The 22,531-nt window shown below is 38.7% G+C and overlaps 2 protein-coding genes across 2 annotated transcripts in view; one reads left to right on the forward strand and one right to left on the reverse strand.

The window, feature by feature from the left end:
• The window catches only part of LOC143360402 (apyrase), a 25,811-nt gene continuing 3,280 nt past the window's right edge, over window positions 1-22,531 (reverse strand). The window contains exons 2-12 of the mRNA XM_076799196.1: window positions 13,122-13,373; window positions 7,791-8,016; window positions 6,625-6,741; window positions 6,479-6,559; window positions 4,331-4,532; window positions 2,742-2,847; window positions 2,553-2,647; window positions 1,627-1,781; window positions 1,307-1,486; window positions 572-666; window positions 1-494 (exon numbers count right to left, since the gene is read on the reverse strand). Coding sequence (XP_076655311.1) covers window positions 254-494; window positions 572-666; window positions 1,307-1,486; window positions 1,627-1,781; window positions 2,553-2,647; window positions 2,742-2,847; window positions 4,331-4,532; window positions 6,479-6,559; window positions 6,625-6,741; window positions 7,791-8,016; window positions 13,122-13,373 — 1,750 coding nt within the window. The 3' untranslated portion in view covers window positions 1-253. The remainder of the gene's footprint in view (window positions 495-571; window positions 667-1,306; window positions 1,487-1,626; window positions 1,782-2,552; window positions 2,648-2,741; window positions 2,848-4,330; window positions 4,533-6,478; window positions 6,560-6,624; window positions 6,742-7,790; window positions 8,017-13,121; window positions 13,374-22,531) is intronic.
• LOC143360358 (protein 5NUC) overlaps window positions 17,938-22,531 on the forward strand; it is a 20,120-nt gene continuing 15,526 nt past the window's right edge. Inside the window, exon 1 of the mRNA XM_076799129.1 lies at window positions 17,938-18,075. The gene's annotated coding sequence lies outside the window, so the exon portion shown is untranslated. The remainder of the gene's footprint in view (window positions 18,076-22,531) is intronic.

The raw sequence follows: 22,531 nt of genomic DNA on the forward strand, positions 1-22,531 counted from the left end.
TATTTTCTTAATTTCTACAGTTTATTATTTTTACTTACAATAAAGAGATCGACTGGTCTTACAATTACAACAAGGACCACGAAAGAGCAAGTACGAGGTGGAAAAGTAAGAACGATTTACAGGAATGCTTAATAATTAGTTGTATAGTCGGCAGGTGTAAGAAGATTAAATTATTTAGTGTACGCTATAGAAAAATTCTTTGTACGATTTTGTATAATATTGGTCGCCTGCGAATGCGAAAGACTTTGATCAACTACACGGAATTGTCATCGATAAAAATGACTCTGCGATCCAGTCCGACGATGATCGGGCTGATCTTCTTCATGTACCTAATTAGTACAGCGGTATCTACTTCACCGACTTCGTGATTTCTACCGCAAGTTTTGAACGGAGTGTACCCGTCGCCTGCACCGATTAAAAACGTTGGAACCACGAGTCTGTACCATTGTTCTAATTCCAGCTTCTCGTACATTGGTATCTCGCAAACTCGACATCTGAAATATGAGAAAAAAATCAGCACGGGTTTTTAAAGTTAGCGCGAGATTTCCAGGAAATCATGCGAAGGAATTACCTTATTAATACCTCCGACACGGTTCTCGAACCGCCACTCGTTTTGTAGGTGACCTTCAAGCCGGACCACACCAATACTCCATTCGAGTTCAGTATCTGGAAACAAATTGTTAAATTTTTAATTCAATTCAATTTTACCTTTTCAGGTACTGAATTAGATTCACTTCCGGTTATGTATATTTTAACATAGTATTGTACCATTATAAGGTGATTTATGTTTACTCGGTTGGTGTGATAAACGTCGCTCGCATTAATTATTAATTGGGGGATACTGGAATAGTAAATGAAAAAGAGAGGCGCCTTAAAGGCTGCAATAGTCGGAACGCGTCTGCAGTGAAGACTGTCTCCAACAGGTGGCTAGGAACATGAGACTGAAAGAGTATCATAAGCTTCTTTTACAGAATCGTGAGACTGTAATCAAACTTTAGTATCCTTAGAGAATCCATTTTTAAATTGATCAAGAATTAATATTTAAAATGTCAGTCTTCATTCTTTTGGAGCAGAAATCGTCGTGTTAGTGGATCCTAATTTTAATAATATTGGGGATACGACATTTTAAATCTTAATTCTTGATAAATTTAAAAATGGATTCTCTAAGTACAGAGAAATTGTGATTATAGTCTCACGACTCTGTAAAAGAAGCTTATAATACTCTTCCAGTCTCATGTTCTTAGCCACCTGTTGGAGACAGACTTAATGTCAATTTTAATGTTGACAATTATTTCAGAATGCTCACATCCATGATGCAGCTCCCTTTCAACTCAAGGGTGTCCCACGTGTTCTCAAAAGGCTGCGCCATGATCAAATCATTGAAAGTGATATCCATTGATTCGATGGGAGCACGTATTCCTCCGGGATTCATGCACGCCACTGCCGCGTACGTCCAAACAGTTTCATTCTCTGCTTTCTCCACATACTGAAAAATATAAAATATAAATATAAAATATAAACATAAAATATAAGATTTATAAAATTATTAAGATATAAATTCCAGATCAAATAGATTCATTGTCTAACAGATTGATTATCCGTTTTCAGGAGAAAAAAAATACGCACACCATCCACCATCGCATCCGTGATCAAATTGCCAAGGTTGCACTCATGCTTGCGACAACTACCGTCCAGGTAAACCTTCGATTGTGCAATTTTCGTTTTTGCCATATCGTCCACCGTTGCTTTCCAGGGCTTTAGGGCCTCCACCATCACAGGATCTGCGAAAAATTGCAATTTTTAATGCGTGTATACTGAAAAAATTAATCCAGATTGCCAAACTGCAAATTCTTTGCGAAAAATGCAACTAGAAGTTCCATTATCTCTGCTAATTATACTGCAAGGGGGACCCATAAGTAATCAATTATTTTGAAATCTAAAAAAAACTTTGTAGTAAATTCAAGTTTTTATTTCTTAATTTATTATATAATCTCAAATTTTCTTTGTTGTTACCGTTGCATTAAATCCCGCATGAAAATGAAAAAGTCGGAACGTACGGACGCCGCCATTTTCTTACAGGGTTGTAAAAGAAAATTATAAGAGAATACGTGATTATAAAATTATAAGAAACTGTAAGAGAATACGTGTTTCCTCTTCAACGATCGGTACAGAACTAAAGGCAACAGAAATTAATTGATTACTTATGGGTACTCCTAATAATTGCACTTCGACTTCACAGCAATTCGATTACACCGTAATTGGATCACTCAAACTTCACAATGGATTTAATTGCTAGCTGCTTCAATCGTGAGTTACGAATGCACTCGATTGAATCACGGTGCACTTAAAATAGAATGTTACAGATTTACATTGAAAACGGAAGAGGATTATTTTTGTTCATTAACTTACGAAATTAATTTCACTTGTCAAATGTTTCATTTATCAAATGTATCTTTGGTTTTCGGAAGGCTATTAGAAAATTGCCGGTAAGCGTTGAATCATAAAATCACCCCGCTCGCAATCCGTTTAACTTCCTTGATTTCGAAACTCACCTTGCTCGACAGAGCTATCAAGAAAAATCGGATTACCGTCCCAATCAACCACCTCGCCTTTCTTGTCGAACCACACCGTCAAGTTCCCCAGATACCTGAAGCAAACAGCGAACAACTTCGTCAATCCCGGGGAAGAGAAACACGGGCCTCGGAAGTTTCTCGCGAAAATTTCCCATGAAAACGAATTACCTGGTGTACGCAGCCGCCTGCACAATCAGCACCGTTCTTTTCGTGTTCTTCTGAGTTACCACCACAGGATACTCGTCCTCCGGCTGATCGTTATTTGGGAGTGGTCCTGGGAACGTAATAATCCTTTCTAAGTAACCATCTTGCCACAGTTTGCTCTACGTTCTGCGAGAAACGCTGCCTACTAAAATTATTGCACTAGATTGTTCACGTTGTATCGTTCCTATTAACCCTTCGCACTCGAAGCCATTTTAACTCCAAAACGAAACATTTCTTCCGACCTAGAATATTTCCATTCTAGACTAATTTAAGTACAATTTATTAAATTTATTAAATATTAATAGTAATTTATTAAGTACAAACAAATTTAATAATGTCATAAATATTTTGAATAATCATACAGCAATTTTTAGTGGCGTCTTACTACAGTCGCCATTCGAGTGCTCAGGGTTAATCAGGAGATTGCCAGCTTGTTACTAAAATTGTATTGGCTAAGTTTAATTGGCCGTATTTTACGAATTGATAACTTTGGCATAGTTAGCATAGTTCAACGAGCACCACAATCTGTCGAAGGCTCATTGAAAAGTCACCGAGACGCTCGAAGAGCCTCCGTTAAGTTTTCCTTGTTTTGCAACTTTAACTCGTTTAGTCAGAATGAATCCCTGAATTGATGAGAAACCGCTGTTTATGATTCAATGCCGAAGAGAACGCACCGATGAGTCGAGAATCGAATAAATTTCAATGAACTTCGATCCTGTAACTTACACAAAGTGCTCGTTGAAAAATATATCAACGTTCTTGAAGTAGTTGAACACCTTGGCGCAAAGATCTATTTTTTAATAAAATAAAACCTTTTCTGGTTTTAAATATTTCTTTCAGAAACTGTTACCGTTACATTTGCGACGATTTGCTGATTAAAATGAGATCAAACACGATACAATTTTGATCATATGTACTCGTTTAAATGACGATTTAGTAGAGCCTCCATTATCCGAACCGATCTCCAATATGCGCATGCGTGCTTCGAATGTGAACAGTCCAATCTAAGACAATTCATTGTACGAATCAATAAAGATTTAATTTGGCACAGTAGGTAGGTAAATGTACTGTTATCTGAACGGTTACGTCCCTTTGATTAGTTCGGATAATAGAGGCTCCACTGTATCGCGGATTAAAGGCGTAAATATAGCCGAAATGGTGTCGTGTTTGGTGTCATTTTAATCAGGAAACAGTCACGAATGTGTTGATAAGAATATCATTTCAAAAAATTTTTCTCACGTCAGCTAGGTAACGATCCCAACGTTTCTAAAAAATTACAGTCGTCCGGTCCAATCTTGAGAAAGTTATCGTCTAGTTAAAAGTGTCCGAATATTATTGTAACAGACTGTATAAACAAAATAGCACCTACACACAATTTATAGAAATAAATTTGTAAATTTCAGCACGGACACTGATCCAAATTGAAGTCCCAAATTTAAAATTCGGAAAAGACGATCCTGCACCTGATTCTTATCGTACCGATCGCTATTTTTTAATTTCCATCGGGGAATCAGATTACGTCGTTCGGTTCGGACATAGTCGGCGACACTTGCCTGAGTAGAGGAGCGTGTGCGAGTGTCCGCCGACGATCAGGTCGATTAATGGACACTTGGCGGCCATTATCCTGTCCACGTCCAAGCCGCAGTGACTTAAAACGATGATAATGTCCACCCCCCGAGACTTCAATCGGCTCGCCTCGGCGTTCACCGTTTCCACCTCGTCGAGGAACTTCAATCTCCCGGTAACGGCAATTGTCTGGTAATTTGTAAGTATCAAATTAGGGACCGTGGCGAAACGGCGCAGTCATACTTCCGGTTAAACGGCCGGCCGGTTCCCTCTGTAATCGAGCGAGAGAGGAGTCGCGCGATTATTCACGGCGACGCGATCCCCGGGCTTCTTAGAATCAATTCGATCGGTCATCGGAACGCGAGCAAAAAGGAACAAGTGAAGATCCTCGCCGCAGAGTCTCGTAGCTTCTTTATTATTGGATCCACGGTGGATCCGTGACACGTGGCCATGACGCCCGATCGGAACGATCGCGAGAAGATCCAGAGACGGATGGCCTGCCGACGTTCATCGAGACAGATGTACGAATTAATCAAAGTTTCGATTGAACCGTCTGGACCGTTTCGAACATCGATCCCAATGATTTGACAGGGATTTCAGCGATTGATCGAGGCCTGACCGTCAATCGGCGATGATCGCGCGAAAATAGCACTATCGAGCATCGAGAATCAATAATCGACGGAAATAGAACGATTTTTGGGAATGGGTGGAGTACTGTGACGATTTGGCGACTGCGATATTCTCAGAAATTGCCATTTTTGTATATTAGATTGTGTGCACGAAAATGGCACTATCGAGGATAAAGAATCAATGATCGAAGGGAATAGAACGATTTTTGGGAATGGGTGGAGTACTGTGACGATTTGGGGACTGCGACTTTCTCAGAAGGTGCCATTTTTGTACATTACCTCGTGTGCACGAAAATGGCACTATGGAGGATACAGAATCAATGCTGAAGAAGAACGCTGTCGCGATTTATGAACTGCGATTTTCTCAGAAGGTGCCATTTTTGAACATTAGTTTGTCTGCACGAAAATGGCACTATCGAGAATAAAGAGTCACTGCTGAAGAAGAACGCTGTCGCGATTTGCGAACTGCGATTTTTTCAGAAGGTGCCATTTTTTAACATTACCTCGTGTGCACGAAAATTGCACTATCGAGAATAAAGAGTCAATGCTGAAGAAGAAGGCTGTCGCGATTTGTGAACTGCGATTTTTTCAGAAGGTGCCATTTTTTAACATTAGTTTGTGTGCACGAAAATGGCACTATCGAGGATAAAGAATCAATGATCGAAGGGAACAGAACGATTTTTGGGACGGAATACTGTAACGATTTCTCGACTGCGAGTTTCTCAAAAGTTGCCATTTTTGTACATTATTTTGTGTGCACGAAAATGGCACTATCGCGGATAAAGAATCACTAATCGAAGTAGATGGAATTATTTTACGGCGAATATTTAATGGACGGAACGTTGTCACGATTTGTAGACCTCGATTTTCTCAGAAAGTACCATTTTTGTAAATTGCTTTGTGAAATGTGTATAAAGAGATGAAACAATTAATTTTGTAGGCTAGAAGATTCCTGATGTATTACCACAGTGATTAGTAAACTGGGACCTCGTGTTTAACTATTTAACAAGTGAAGTACTGTAGCAATTAATAAACTGAGATTCTCAAGCAACTTCTCATTTGTATAAATTATTCTGTAAAATCTAGAAAGAAGGAAGAGAGAATATTTACTTTGTCATCGAAAAGAATTCCCCGTAATTGAAACAGCGAAGTATATACAGTGATTTCTCTATATATGTCGCCAAGGCCTGGCTGATAAACGTCGCGGAATTTTATCCCCACTGCACAATATGGTCCTGGACGATACACGACGCTGACAAGACCGGTGTTGTTGACATACATCGAGAATTCACTGTAGTTTGTTTATTTTAACTGCGATAAAGGCGTAGAGATCGGCATCGCGTTTTAATTTTATTATTTTTTGCTCGCCGAGGGGAACGGCGTTAATTTTTCAGAAGCCGGGCAATTTAGATTTGATCGAGCAAACATAAGATGCTCAGCGTGAAAAAGAGAAGCGTAAAGGTGATTTTTTGATTAAGGGGATACACTGTAGTTTAAAGTACGTACATCCGTGGTTGATAAAATGACGCCGATGACCCCGATCTTGGTACCATTCCTCTCGATCACCGTGCTGTTCTGGTACAAACCCTGCAACGCGAAACCATTTTAAGTAACAAGTTCATTTCAAACGAGATCTTGATCGATCCACCAACCTGCATCGATGGCTCCAAGCTTGAGTCAATATTGGCCACTGCCATTGGCGCTTTGACATTTTTTAGAAATGGTACCACGCCGGCAACGCCGTCATCGAACTCGTGGTTCCCCAAAGTCTGCAATAACACAGAAAACTGTAGCTTAAAAATGTCCAAAATTAACAAAAATCGCTCGAAAATAAATTGCAAGACAAAATTATCAATTTCAGATCTTTTAATTTTGTAATTAATGAAAATGGGGAACTGTCATTACATAGAATTATCGTACAAATTTTAACAAAGCGATGGTTAGGGGAGATGGTTAAATTTCTGAAAAATGTGAATAGAAAGTGTCATCAAAATGGCGAACAAACTGAAAAAATAGGATACAGTTGACCTCAACCGACTTCAACTTAAGGCAACTGAAATGTACAAATTCGTGCCACATTATGCAAGTGAAAATTAATATTTATATCCCCAGTTGAGGTACTGACAAGCATTAAATTAAGATATAGACGACACGCGTTTTCTCGAGGATACGAGTTTCTAATTATTCCATAAATTACTCGCAAAACCAGATGTAATACATTTCCTTGACTTCGTTCTCAAGCTCGATAATTTTTCCCACCGTACCAAAAATAAATAAATGCTATTTCACCACTCCCTGGTAACAAAAGTGGTAACGATATTTCATATTTTATATTTTAATATGTAAATTAGAACTATTTTCCCGAATCTGTACTCCCACAATTTCGCAAAGCCCCCCCCCCAAATTCCAAATTGATAAGTCCCAAAGAGGGTAGAATGAATCAATTAACACAGTTATCATTTCCGGTACGAAAACTCCGATCCCCGAGCCACAAACAACCACGATTCCCACGAAATTCCTTTCCCAAGGATCGCGCGATTTCTGCTTCCACGAAAAGAGCCACAACGTTTCGATCAGGATGCCGCGATAGTACTCGCGGTCTCGGTTAAAACATTTAATCGTTCGTCGAAATTCACGGGCAGATCCGCTCGATTTTATTGCCACGGCGCGGGCATATCTTGTTGAGTAACGGAACGAAACCGCGTTCGGATAATCGATCGTTAAACCCGTTTGACCCAATTAACCGAGAAGATCTCCGGCCGCGTCTCGAACCTCGTTTCCTTCGTTTCTCATTCTGCGCGTGCTCTCTTTCTCTCACCAGAACGTCGTGCGGCAGCATGTTCATGAAAACCGCGGTCACGTTCCATCGATGAACGTTGTACCATATCGTCCCTTGGAAATTGTCTCCGGCGTTCAGAAAAATCGGGTTCGGCCTCTCCTCGATCAATCGATTCACAGCGGTCGAAACTCGCGCGATCCCGCCCACCGGCACGCTCTCAGCCTCCGCGTAATGCTCCCTCGATCTATGGATCGTCTCCTCGAACCTGAAATCATCAGACGTCCGGGTAAGAGTCGAGGAAAATCGACGCAGAAACTCGATTCGAAAGGAGGACGGATACTCGCGCAAAACACAACGGAAGTTAGTGTTGTTAGTTAACGCGTTCGCTAGCACATTTCGTTGCCAACAAATGCAACGTAGCTCCACCATTAAATATGAAAACGATTTACCAGAGAGTACCGGAATATTATGCCGCGTACTATACAGTGATTTTTCTGTACAGGGTGTCTCACCTAACTCGAGCATCTCGAAAATTTCAGAGGAAAACGTTAGTTGGTTCAGAGGGGCAAATATTATGATAGGCAAAAAGATTTGTTCAAGGTTATATTTTTTGAAATTTCAAGGTCATCGAAGTTTTTTAAATAGAATGATATATTGTTATTTTCGCTACATGATATATACCAGGGAATGCCGGAATATTATGCCGCGTACTATACAGTGATTTTTCTATACAGGGTGTCTCACCTAACTCGAGCATCTCGAAAATTTCAGAGGAAAACGTTAGTTGGTTCAGAGGGGCAAATATTATGATAGGCAAAAAGATTTGTTCAAGGTTATATTTTTTGAGATTTGAAGGTCATTGAAGTTTTTTAAATAGAATGATATATTTTTATTTTCGCTATATGATATATACCAGAGAATACCGGAATATTATGCCGCGTACTATACAGTGATTTTTCTATACAGGGTGTCTCACCTAACTCGAGCATCTCGAAAATTTCAGAGGAAAACGTTAGTTGGTTCAGAGGGGCAAATATTATGATAGGCAAAAAAATTTGTTCAAGGTTATCTTTTTGAGATTTGAAGGTCATTGAAGTTTTTTAAATAGAATGATATATTTTTATTTTCGCTATATGATATATACCAGAGAATACCGGAATATTATGCCGCGTACTATACAGTGATTTTTCTATACAGGGTGTCTCACCTAACTCGAGCATCTCGAAAATTTCAGAGTAAAACGTTAGTTGGTTCAGAGGGGCAAATATTATGATAGGCAAAAAAATTTGTTCAAGGTTATATTTTTTGAAATTTCAAGGTCATCGAAGTTTTTTAAATAGAATGATATATTGTTATTTTCGCTACATGATATATACCAGGGAATGCCGGAATATTATGCCGCGTACTATACAGTGATTTTTCTATACAGGGTGTCTCACCTAACTCGAGCATCTCGAAAATTTCAGAGGAAAACGTTAGTTGGTTCAGAGGGGCAAATATTATGATAGGCAAAAAGATTTGTTCAAGGTTATATTTTTTTAGATTTCAAGGTCATCGAAGTTTTTTGAATAGAATGATATATTTTTATTTTCGCTATATGACATATACCAGAGAATACCGGAATATTATGCCGCGTACTATACAGTGATTTTTCTATACAGGCTGTCTCACCTAACTCGAGCATCTCGAAAATTTCAGAGTAAAACGTTAGTTGGTTCAGAGGGGCAAATATTATGATAGGCAAAAAGATTTGTTCAAGGTTATATTTTTTTAGATTTCAAGGTCATCGAAGATTCGTCAAGACGAATCCAACGACCTGTAATATTATGACCTTCATGTGACCTTGTATGTCTCTTCTGGACGATACAAGACGCATTGTTGACATTTATCGAAAATTCACTGTAACTGTAAACAACGTGAGCGTATAGAATTAATTTGAGTATTTTCAAGTAAATTGTAAGATTGTGGATGTTATGGTTAAACAGAATGTTTTCCCCGATCGTATTAAAGAGGGCATCGGGTGCGTTAATTATTTTTCAACGGGCTGACGAAATCATAAATATTTAACAGACCGAAGGCAAGCTCGTCTTCATAAAATATTCACGCGAAATGAAGACGAAGACCGGTGAACTGGTGTATCTTTAAAAAGCAATTTTGCGGAAAATTGTGTGCTCTAATTCCCCAACTTTTCCTTGTGTAGATAAAATAAAACGGCGAAGGACAGATACAGATATCTTCAGCTTCGTTAACGCTGTTTGCTAAAACTTGGAAAAACAACCTATTATTCATCGACGCATGACCCTGTTTCACGATTTTTTAAAAATTCTAAATATTACCGAACGTGGTTTGGTAGAAGGTCTCAAAATTCCGAAAACGCTGAACAAGTAAGTATTGTAAAAATTAATTGACTAGAAGAACAGAAATTGCAGTCGCGATTAATTGTCACTGTAGATCACAATAGTAAGAAATAAACAAAATTTACCTTAATTTATCTTCAATAAATTTCTATTTCTAAAAATAGCTGTGCGTATTTCGTTTAAATTCGATGGAGAAACAACAAGACGCAAATTCACGAAGCAGAACAATGGTTTCTCGCGTCACGAGATTGGGCAACGATCATGCTCGTGACTAGAAAAAGTAACGATTAACCCGAATCATTTCCTCCTTGACCCTGAGATTTCACTTGGTGCGCATTTCGCTTCGAAACTTTTTTTAATTTTTCAATTCACACGATGGCCTCTCAGCGGGCGAGTATCGTTTCATAAAAGTACACGTAATCGCAGCATCCTTAACGACCTCTCTGGATCGACGTATTCATTTTAAATCGCAATGTTCGACTCGCTATCGGACTGCATCGAGAGTCATTCTCGTCAAACTCGATTACGAAGAACCGACTGGAAAGATTAATGCAACGGATAAACGAACGATTTATAACAGTCCGAATGCAAAATTGGTGCCCGGGATCATCCATCGTAGGATATTATCATCCGGCTGTAAAATCCGCCAATAAATTGAATCAAGTTTAACGAGCGCTTTTATCTTGTTTGGCAGCCTGACAGAGCTCGTAAGAGTCCGAATAAATTCCCGTTTAATTGCGGTTCCTTCGAGTCGGTTCATAAATCGCGGAATTCGCGAAATGCTCGCGCAACGTGTTCGACAACGACTCTGCCGATGTTTGCAAAACCGAAGTCACAAGTTTCATTTCCTGGAAATACTTTTGCGTCTGATTTGATAACAAAATATTTTGTCACAATAATATTTAATATTCAACACTAAACCTGCCATCGCCGGTCAAAATGACCGGTTCCAGATTTGTTATCTTACAATTACTCAAATGATCAAGACGCTTCCATGGGAAATGATTAAATAAATATATTTACTAGAGCATGTACAATTAATTCTCGATATATGTCAACAACGTCTCGCCAGCGTCTTGTATCGTCCAGGAGACATACGCGAGCCGTGTTATGTTTATATCTCGCGGTAGTGGGTATAATGCCGCGACGTTTATCATCTAGGTCTTGGCGACATATATAAATCACTGTATTATAATACGAACCGCACAAAATCCAAATCGACATTTTTATAAGACAACAGTTACTTTTAAGGCTCGGTAGGTTTAGTGTTAATATTTAATATGCATTTAATATGAACCAGCTGCTAAATTGGACTACATTACTTATATTTATATAAAAATATAAACTAATTTTTCTGCCATCATTTAGAGTGAAATTATAGTCTTCATGTAGCTTGGTAACAACACTGAAACAGTAGATTGTACCATAGGTAACAATTTCTGTTCTTACCTCCAATTTCGATAAGGTGTAACATATTACTAACAAGTGAATTATTAATTCCGACTGGTGGAATTTGTTAAGAAAGATCATATCTTTAATATGCTGCTAGATTCTTTTCCTGAGACTTGCTTTAGTTTTGGTTTAATACTGATATTCAGATTTCATAGGATTTTTCTGCTGACGTGTACACTGATTTCTCTATATATGTCGCCAAGGCCTGGATGATAAACGTCGCGGAATTATCCCCACTACTGCGGGGTGAGAGGGCTCGGACGCCGAGCAGACTTGGGCAAAATTTCGAGATTCCCGAAAGAATCGGGATTCCCAAAAGTTTCGAGATTCCCCGAAGGAATCGGGTTTCCCGAAAATTTCGAGACTACAACATATGACACTCTTGAAAATGATTCGTGATGGACAGCATTCTTTCAATTTACAATAAATTGTTATACTTATTATTTATTTGTGCCCCATTCGTATTCCATATATTCTGAATTGTATACATTTATAATAATTAATTAAATAAGTAAACAGTAAAATAACATAATTTGTCGAAAACACCTACAACGAATATAAATGGTTAGTGGGTTCTCGGAATTTTCGGAAATCACGATTCTTTAGGGAATCCCGATAAATACGAGAATCCCGACTTTTTCGAGAATTTCGACTTTTTCGGGAATCCCGACTTTTTTGGGAACCCCGACACTTTCGAGAATCTCGAAATTTTCGGTTACCCGTCCCGACCCGACATTTCGGGTTCTCGCACACCCCTAGTAAACACAACACGGCTCGGGTATATCTCCTGCACGACACATGTCGCTGGCAAGACCCGTGTCGTTGACATATATCGAGAATTCACTGCACTCGAATGAAGAAGTACAATCAAACCTGTTTTTGTGCGGTAGACAGGGCCCGCATAGAAAAATAAAAGAAACCGCACAAAAAAATATTCAGAAACTTCGTAAATAGCTTTAACAAATAATTGTTTACAAGATCAGTACAAAAAATCGCGCAAAACAAATCGTACAAAAAAGAAATGTAAATATTAACCGTAACCTTCTCTTCTATATTCGACTGTAAACCATGTGGTCGCTAATGACCTAACTGTTAATGCGACCACTTTAAAATAAACGGAAAAGAAAAGAAATCGCATAGAAAAGGACCGCACAAAAATGGGTTCGACTGTATATCAAAAAATTTCTGAAGAAAATATTTGTATGACTTCAAGAAAAAATCCGAAATGTAAGAAAATGAAGAAAACGTATAAAATGAAAATGTTCTAGGTCAAAAGATCTTGATTTTGCAGTTAAAACTTCGAGTACGAAGGGTTGATAACGCGTTAACAATTATCGGGGTCGCGAGGATAATCGGGCCCGATCCGTTCCAATTATCGACGCGATTTAATGACAGCCGGAACAGGAAGGAGAGATCGGTTTAATAACTAGCGGCGAGGCGTACGCTGGACGCCATTATGCCGGCAATTAGTTCAACATTATTCAATGACCCGGTTTCGTACGCGCGCGGACGTCATTCAGATTTTCATCGGAAATGGTTGAATGGGCGCACGTGGCCATACCTGGCGTGGAAATCGTTTAGGTGTATCACGGACAGCTCGAACAAATCCGATCGGCCCGGATAATACAATCCTCTTCCGGTGAAGCCGCTCGACAACCGGAACAGGAACACCAACAGCCAGATCGGTTGCATTCTCGATCCGATTTTCACGCGGTTCGATCGCGCGCAAATCACGCGTAAATCACCGTCTAAAACTGGTTCCTTCGGTCCCCGATGAATCAACGCCGATTCATCTTGATCGATCGGTTCCCAACTGAAAGATAACAGATAAACAATCGTATTAACAGACAAACGATCTCCGATCGGTATCTCGACCATCGCGAAATTGATATACTGCGGGGTGGGTTCGAACACATTTGCAATTTACCGGTACGTTCTTATTTTCTCCAATTTCTGTGCACTCGCAGAGCTGTCAACAATTTTTATTTACACTCTTGTGGAATGTAAAATGCACGAGGGGTATTTTTATTTATATGAAATGCTTCAAAGGTGAAAATAATCACGAAATTGGTATGTTATATGAACCAGATTGTGGTCAAACAATGCCAGCAAATTATTAGGCAATTGTTTCTTGTTTTCTACAATTTTTATATACACAATTCACAGCCGTGAGAAATTTTTATTTACAGTTGTGCAGAATGTTAAATTTTTGAAGGTGGAATGTATACGGTATTTTTATTTATACGAATTGTTAGAACTGTGAAAATAATCACAAAATTCTTATATTGTGGTTCAACAATGCCATAAAATTATTAAGCAATTTTTTCTTGTTTTCTACAATCTTTATATACTCAATTCGCAGCCGTGAGAAATTTTTACTTACAGTTGTGTAGAATGTAAAATTCTTGAAGGTGGAATGTATACGGTATTTTTATTCATACGAAATGTTAGAACTGTGAAAATAATTACAAAATTGGTATATTGTGGTCAAACAATGCCAGCAAATTATTAGGCAATTGTTTCTTGTTTTCTACAATTTTTATGTACTCAATTCGCAGGCGTGAGAAATTTTTATTTACAATTGTGCAGAATGTTAAATTTTTGAAGGTGGAATGTATACGGTATTTTCATTTATACGAAATGTTAGAGCTATGAAAATAATCACAAAATTGGTATATTGTGGTCGAACAATGCCAGCAAATTATTAGTAATTTGCGTATGCATTGTTTCTTGTCTTCTCGAATTTTTATATACTCAAACCTATAAGAAATTATTTCTTAATCTTATATTATTCGTATAGAATGTAAAATGCTTAAAGCATATAATGTGTTTATCTGCAACCTGTTTGAGAGGTGAAAATAATTGCAATACGTCATTACTGTGCAGATGAAACATAAATCTGTATGATTAAATTGTTGTACAATTGTTCCTGTACTTGAGAGTACACTGGAATTTGATCAATCTATGTAATGACATTATTCTACGATCTTTTCAACTTGTACGAACAATGAGTGAAGTTTAGACTGATAACGTAATCAAACGATACTATAGTAAAATGATTTCGTAGTAGATAGGCTCTTGGATTCCTGATAAGTTCTTGGAAGGAAGACTAAGCAACAAAGAACTTAACATTTATCTCGTTTTGTGACATTGTAAGATACGGGAAAATGAATAGTAAACTTCACAGGCAATTGAGAATTGTTTGCAACATTCTAATCGACGTTAACGCTTGTTTTACGAAGCACTAAAAGTGACTATTTATTTTGCATTATTTTATAAAAATGCCAGGAACTTGCCACCTACATTTTTAGCAATATTTTCAAAACAATATATACCCAACGAAATAAATTTGCTACATAATTTCTCACGTATGCATCCTAAGGATCTTAATAATTTCAAATTAAAAATATTAGAACCCCTCATAAAGCTGGTATTAATTACTAGATTGCGAATCCTTATGGAAACTTTTTTGCCTCCATGGCGAAAAATAAGAGCCAGATCGAAAATTCTTTTTTTTTTTTTGAGCGAAAATATAATCGTGTTTTCTAGTATACTAATTACTACTAATTCGTGTATACCAATTTACGGGGGACCAAATTTTTAAGAGATGTCATTGTAGTTGCATCGATGTTTGTTTGGGTTTTATCTAAAACGGGAAACGTGTTTTCTTTATCTGAAACGACCGGAAATTCCGACGAGGATCATTAGCCATTCAATGACCGTCTTGATGGCTATTTTCGTCTAATTAGGGCATCGTTGTCTTGTTATTGGGTACGGGCGACAAACCCGTGACACGATGCGCAGACACTGACACAACCCGGCGTGGATCAATTTGATCCGAAAACCCGAGAAACACTTTTGCGCCGGATCTTCCTCGGTTCCATGGGCACCATAAAACGTAGGATTCTTTGAACTCTGAATTTAGGGGAATAAATCGTCGAACACTGTCAGAGACGAATTTAACAACTGTGCGGACCAAAATGTCCCCTGTGAGAGTGAAAGGATCGAGAATTCTAACTGAAAGTGGTAAAAAAGTCCAAGGCTGGGACTTGTCGCATGACTTTCGCTAACACGTTTTTCGCAGGCCAACAACAATTTAAATACAATCCCAGCCGGCAACACGCGGCAGAACCTCTTTTACACTATCCGTAATAGCCAAAAAATAAAGGAGCCTTTTAATCCAAAAATGGTGCAAGTCAAAAATTCGAAAAAGACTTTCCCTTAGCTAATTTGTTAAATTTCCTTCTACCGAACAGAGTACATCTGCTGTTCTATTATTGTACAAATTAACACTAAACCTACCGTGGTGAAAATGGCCGGTTTTATATTTTACAATTATTGAAACTATAAAAATTCATTTATGGAATATAGTGGAATTTCTTTGAAATTTACAAACAATGAAAATTACAGACAATCTTAATAAATTCAGAGTTGCCATTTTTTAAAGCAATATTCACCAGATATTATTAATGCTTGGTAGGCTTAATGGAAAATGTTAATTCATGGCTCTTTTTTAATTTTTTCGTCCATCTGCAAGCCACTAGGGTACACTCAATTCTCAAAAATAATGCCCACCGTTATCCACATATTTACTGCACCTTACAGACAATTGTCGAATTCAGCGTCGAATTTAAAGAACGTTACAATCTATTAATTTTGGCGGTCACGAATTAATTTGCACACCTGCGATCCGTACTAACTTCAAAGACAGAGGTTCTACTGTTGTGTGAATCAAAATTTGAGCAACTTTTTCTCACGCCGTCGCATGACAAACGCGTAAAATCGCGATATCCTCCAATTACGAAGTTCGCAGCGACGTCTAATCAGGAAGAAGAGATAAAAAGAACAACAACAAGGTGACAAAACAATGGCAACGCGGTTCCGGAAGATGGCACGTTATAATGAGGACCGTCCGCGTCCCGAGGAGTCGGGTTTGTCCCGAAATTGCGCGTGTAATCGAGCGAAATGCGACGACACGCCGCGCCGCCCATAATTAATCACCGGCCGGCGTAATTAATCAGAAATCGAGCGTGAAACGCACCTGCCAGCCGCGACCGCTCGACGAGGACTGCTCGCTTAAAAGGAGATCTATCTTCGCGAGCCTTCCACGGCCGAGCGGACTCCATTATCGGGCCTCCCGATGACGCTCGTTATGCAACAGGGGACGATAAATATCATTACACCGTGAAAAACACGTTGGAGTACCGTTTTCAGCGGACCCAAGATCCTCCGAGTGACAATCCGCTCGAACGGCCACGTGTCGCGGCGAATTTCGGCGTCCCCGACCGGCGCCATTTTGGTTCTTCGCGCGGACTTAGGGGATTCGCTGTTCTTACGCTATTTGCAAACACAAATGCGAGACGTAAGTCGTTTGTTCATCGGTCGCTGTATTTTTGGAACTTGTTCCGGTTAACGATGTTTTCTCTTCTTTTGTTAGGTGTATAAACTAATAAGAATTAATCGGTTGTAAGGTTATTTTTCGTTCAAATTTATTACCGAGTTTGTCAACGATTTGTATGGTGCAGAAAATGCATGGAAAATGGTGGGCACCATTTTTGAGACTGAAACGTATCTCGGTTGTTGACACTTGGACGATAAAATGAAGAAATAATGTAATAATATTGTATTTTGGAATATTCTACTCTTGGAGAATTGAAAATCTTGAATATAGATGAAGAATTCATTGAGATATTTGATTGTATGTCCATCGTTGATACTGTTTATTGCAAGGAAATTCTGAATCTTTGCGAAATAAACATTACTAAGAGTAGGACAGGTGTTAAAAATTAAGCTAGCACGTAGTTGCCAGTTTTCAGTATTAGATTGGTTCCACTGTGATCATTAAAAACCGGCTATCGGTCGGAAAAAATTATCTTAATCGCCGAAGCGATTTGCAGCGATGGAGAAATAATAGCATCGACAGAAACAATCGAGATGCAGTAAGAACGTGGGGAATAATTGTTTTACGATCGCTCGCGCGAAGGTTATCTTCCGACGATTGCGGCGGACGATCGCTTTCGACACGATTTCGTGTCGCATTATCTGCGGGCGCAAGATACCATGATCACAGAAATGATTCTGGGTTATCTGATATCGGCGCAACGGCTGCATTTCGTAAGAGACAGAAATGCTCGGATCTCGACGGTGCACAGAAGCACGTTAACGAATTTCCACGGTGCCCTCGAAGATATTCTCTTAATGAAGATCTACAAGGTTGAGGACGCTTCCAGGAGCGTACTGAGCCGGTAAAAAGAAGAGTCAACGGACAGGCGATTCCTGGAACGATTGATCAAGGGCGGCGGTGCCCAACCGAAGGCAAAAACGGATGAGAAGGAGGGGTGGGGCGAGACGGAAAGAATTTCGGAACAAAAGGAGCCTGTTACGATCGCACGGCTTCTTCCGCAGGATCTTCTCCTAACCGCTTCAGTCTGAACGGGTCTTTCGCAGTGGCAATATCTCGTGGGGCGAGGAACTGTGTCCTGTGAAAATAATGGCGCGATTCCTGTCGAATGGGGGTGAGTAAAATCATTTGATTCAAGATAATTTAGTTCTTCAGAAAATTCTGCAGGACCTCTCTGCAGATTTTTATTAGAAGGCCTCTTCTGCTATCAATAAAACTGCTGTTTCGATGCACCACGGTACTAGAAACGAAAAACAATGATTTATTAGGGGGACCCATAAGTAATCAATTATTTTGAAATCTGAAACAAACTTTGTAGTAAATTCAGCTTTTTATTTCTTAATTTATTATATAATCTTCATCATTATAGTTTGCCATCTTTCCTGCAAATTTTCAGTCCCCCTCTCATAGAAATCCAGGGTTCCTCCTTGCATCTTCTACAGAATGTTTTATTTCTTAAATAATGCTCCAGAGATCTGAAAAGATCAGAGGGAGCAATATCCGGTGAGTACGGGGGTGCGGTAAAACTTCCCATTGCAATTCTTTGATTTTTTCCTGAGTGAGTTTCGCTGTATGGGGCCGGCCATTGTCAATTTGCAGTATTACACCTTTTCTGTGGACTAAAGATGCCCTCTTTTTCAATAGTTCCGAATACAGCCGTTGTAATTGCTGACGATACAACTGAGCAGTAACTGTTTCTCCAGATTTCAACAACTCAAAGTGAATTATGCCACGACAGTCCCACCAAATGCACAGTAACACCTTTCTAAGCGATAAGCTAGGTTTAGGGGTTGATATTGCGGTTTGATCTGCAGAAAGCCATTGCTTGGGACGCTTTATGTTGTCATAAAGAATCCATTTTTCATCTCCGGTAACGATTCTGCTAAGAAATGGATCTCTACGAAATCTGGATAGCAATGAATTGCAAATTGATCGACGAATATTCTTGTTGGTCTCAGATAATTGACGCGGTACTCATATTCCTTGCCTATATGCCTTTCCCATTTCGTGTAGGTGCCATTGTATAGTTGACCATGTGGACTCAAGGCTTCTCGATAATTCTTGTTTACTTAATTTTGGATCAGCTTCCACTAGAGATTTTAGAGTGTCATTATCAAACTCAACTGGTCGTCCGAGGCCTGTCAGAGAGATCATAATCACCAGCAGCAAACCTTCTGAACCAACGTTGACACTTGTTGACCTTCAATACATCTCCATAAACATCGCAAATTTTCTTTGTTGTCACCGTTGCATTAAATCCCGCATGAAAATGAAAAAGCATGCAATGACGAATATGATCCTCGGAAGGTACGGACGCCGCCATTTTATTACAGGGTTGTAAAAAAAATTATTAGAATATTTTGAACACAGGCTACTTTACCGAAAACTGTAAAAGAATGTGTGTTTCAACGATCGGTACAGAACTAAATGCAAAACAAATTCTTTGCAAATAATTGATTACTTATGGGTACCCCTAATATTTGAGCCGTCAATTTTTCTCAGAGACTCGGAGACACAATTTGTGCACTGAAGAGTCTAGAATATTCTTTATGCAATTAATAACCTCACACTTTCATGGATGCTCCTACGATTTTCAAATTTGTGCAAACAGGAACACCGAATCCTTCCGCCCTTTTTAACCCTTAGCACTCGAATGGCGACTGTAAGGCGCCACTAAAAATTGCTGTATCATTATTCAAAATATTTTTTACATTATTTGCTTCCTTTGTATTTAATAAATTACTAAACATTTCAGGATTGTACGAGTAAATTGCACCATGTTCGTTTATATAGTATGAAAAAATATATATAGAAGGGAAATATTCTAGGTCGAAAGAAATGTTTCATTTTGGAGTTAAAATGGCTTCGAGTGCAAAGGGTTAACCCTTGCGTAGTGAAGTGCCACTAAAAATTGTTGTGGCATTATTTTTAAAAAATTACAAAATTTGTGTTTAATAGATTGCTAAACATTTAAATATTATATGTGGAAATCGGATCAGTTTCGTATGCAGAAAATTAAAATATTCTAAGAGGAAAGAAAAATTTAGTTTTAGTATTAGAATAGCACCTTTAACAAATATTTTTTCGGATAAATCTTACTCTCGTTTAAAAAGTCATGTCTTTTGCACTGACCTGATAAATATTTCCTGATCAGAAAAAATTGGAAACGTTTCTGGTTCCTTTTATGTCCGACATCTCGGCAACGGTGTCAACAAAAGCAAACTGTTAACGCGTGTGTATTCATATACTAACAAATAAACAAAGTCGGGTCCTTCGGAGAGTGCATATTGTAGAGGTACGCGTTTACATAACTTTATTGCAACACTTGGGAAGCCGGTGGCATTTATTAGCGAATTAAAGACCGCGTTTACGGTCATCCTTGCATCATGCGCGAGGTGGTCGGAGTTTCTCCTGTATGCAGATCATCTCTCGCAGAGAAGATCGCCAAAATCGCGATATATAGGACCGGTATTGTCAACCAGCCAGAACAAAGACGTCGCCACGCTGTGTTTTTCCATTTCCTCGAGTCTTCAGGAATTTGATCGATTTCGGTCCGCGAAAACTTGCGAATCACCTCGATCACTTCTCAATTGGCCTGGTTTCAATTTTCCTGGTCCACCGGCGCGAGGCTTTGAAATCCGAACGGGCGTTTAATATTCATGACATTTGCAAGCATAACTGGTTGGTGCATGGTCACGATTCATGTCACGGAAACATCATCTGCGAAAATTTACGTCGGTTTTCGCAATAACCGAGGGAAACTGCAATACGAATTTGCATGGAACCTCAGAGACGCCGCGACCTTGGGGAAAGAATGGCTCCGAAATTTCGATTTATACTCCTTCGTTTTCCATTAAATCGTCTACAGAAAAATCTGTAAAACGCTTTTAACATTATTAAAGGAGAAACTTTTTGGTGATATATTGTGGTCACAGTATTGCAACAATAGTGCACATTTTTACAATTGTCACTTTGGAAAATTGAGGGAATTCTTTTGGAACTCCTTCGTCTTTCACTAATTTATTTAAATAAAAATCTGCAGGATTCAGTGCGCTCTTGAAACCGTTAAAAGTGAAGATTTTTCATAAAATATTATACACGAGCTATACATAAATATTTTTTCCAATTATCATTTTGCAAAATTAGAGGAATTCTTTGGAAACTCTTTCGTCTTTCATTAATTTATCTAAATAAAAATCTACAAGGCTCAAAGCGATGTTGAAACCATTAAAAGTGAACATTTTTCATAAAATATTATAGTCCCCAATTTTGCAGCACTATTACACACGATCCGAGCTAAACAAAAATACGAAAATATTTTTACAATTATCATTTTGTAAAACTAGGATAATTCTTTCGCAGCTCCTTCGGCTTCCATTAATTTGCCTAAATAAGAATCTATGAGATCTGGAATGCTTTTAAAATAGTAGAAAATGAAATTTTCTTGTAAGAGACGTTAGCAGTGCCATTTTTTGTGATCTTGATAGCCTAAAAAATTCTAACTTGCACAGCTGGCAGCCTCGGAGATTTCTGATTAATTAATTCAGATAGTTTTTTGCGTGAACATGTATTCTTATCGCTTCAAAGCCGATTAACCGAGGAATTGCGCGCATTGGAATGGAATTCTCCAAGATTTTCCTAGTCGATACTGTTATCGATACTCGAAACAGGTTCGTCACGCAAATCGCTACTATTTCATCAGCACGAGTACGATTTTTATATCGAACGAGGAAAAGAAACCGTCAGATAATAAGTTATGCAAATTCTATCGCCTACGCTGCCAGCTGACAACCGGTTCATTAAAAAAAGCCTATGTTACGAACACTAGTTTTTCCAGTGTTTCGCTTAATGATGCAGAACCGTGAACATCTATTTTTCAATGACAAGTTGAACTGCAGTTGCTGTTTGTTTTACGAAAATTCGGGGACAGATTCCGAGCGAATTTTTGACGCGTTTGCCAAACGAATTGCAAGCGAAAGATATCCAGTGTGTAAAAGTAGTATCTTTGGCTCGATTTCTAGATTGTCAACTTTGTTAGTCGTGGTTAACAATTTGTACCTATCGGATAAACAGTTTCGCAATGAACGAAGCATAATTTCTACTCTTTGCTCTCGTTCTACCGCGAGGACGCGAAGCATTGAAATCACTCGACAGATAAGGGCGTTGCGACAGAAACGCATACCCTCATGCTTGTCATCGATCAAAAATGAAAAGAATCTTTCATAAAAATCGTTCGCTGCTCCGTTAATTCTTAATCGATGTTCAACCATTAGTCGCTAATGAAATTAGCCGAGAAAAATAAGCACAGAACTCGAGATTAGCATTGCAACAAAGGCAGAAATTTCTTTGATGAATTCCTGGATGGAGAACACTATTTTCTCGATCATTCAATTCTTATCTATAGAAGGAAATTACTGTAAAAGAACAATTGTTATCGAGCGATAAACGTTCTTAATATAATCTTTACCGGGATTAGCGGGGACTAAAATATAGTTTCGAACCTGACCTTTTTGCCCTCTAGAGGAATAGGTCAGCTGACAGCTGCCAACCTCGTTTTTCACCCTATTTGA

The sequence above is a fragment of the Halictus rubicundus genome, chromosome 1, assembly GCF_050948215.1.
Source record: "Halictus rubicundus isolate RS-2024b chromosome 1, iyHalRubi1_principal, whole genome shotgun sequence".
Classification (NCBI taxonomy): domain Eukaryota; kingdom Metazoa; phylum Arthropoda; class Insecta; order Hymenoptera; family Halictidae; genus Halictus; species Halictus rubicundus.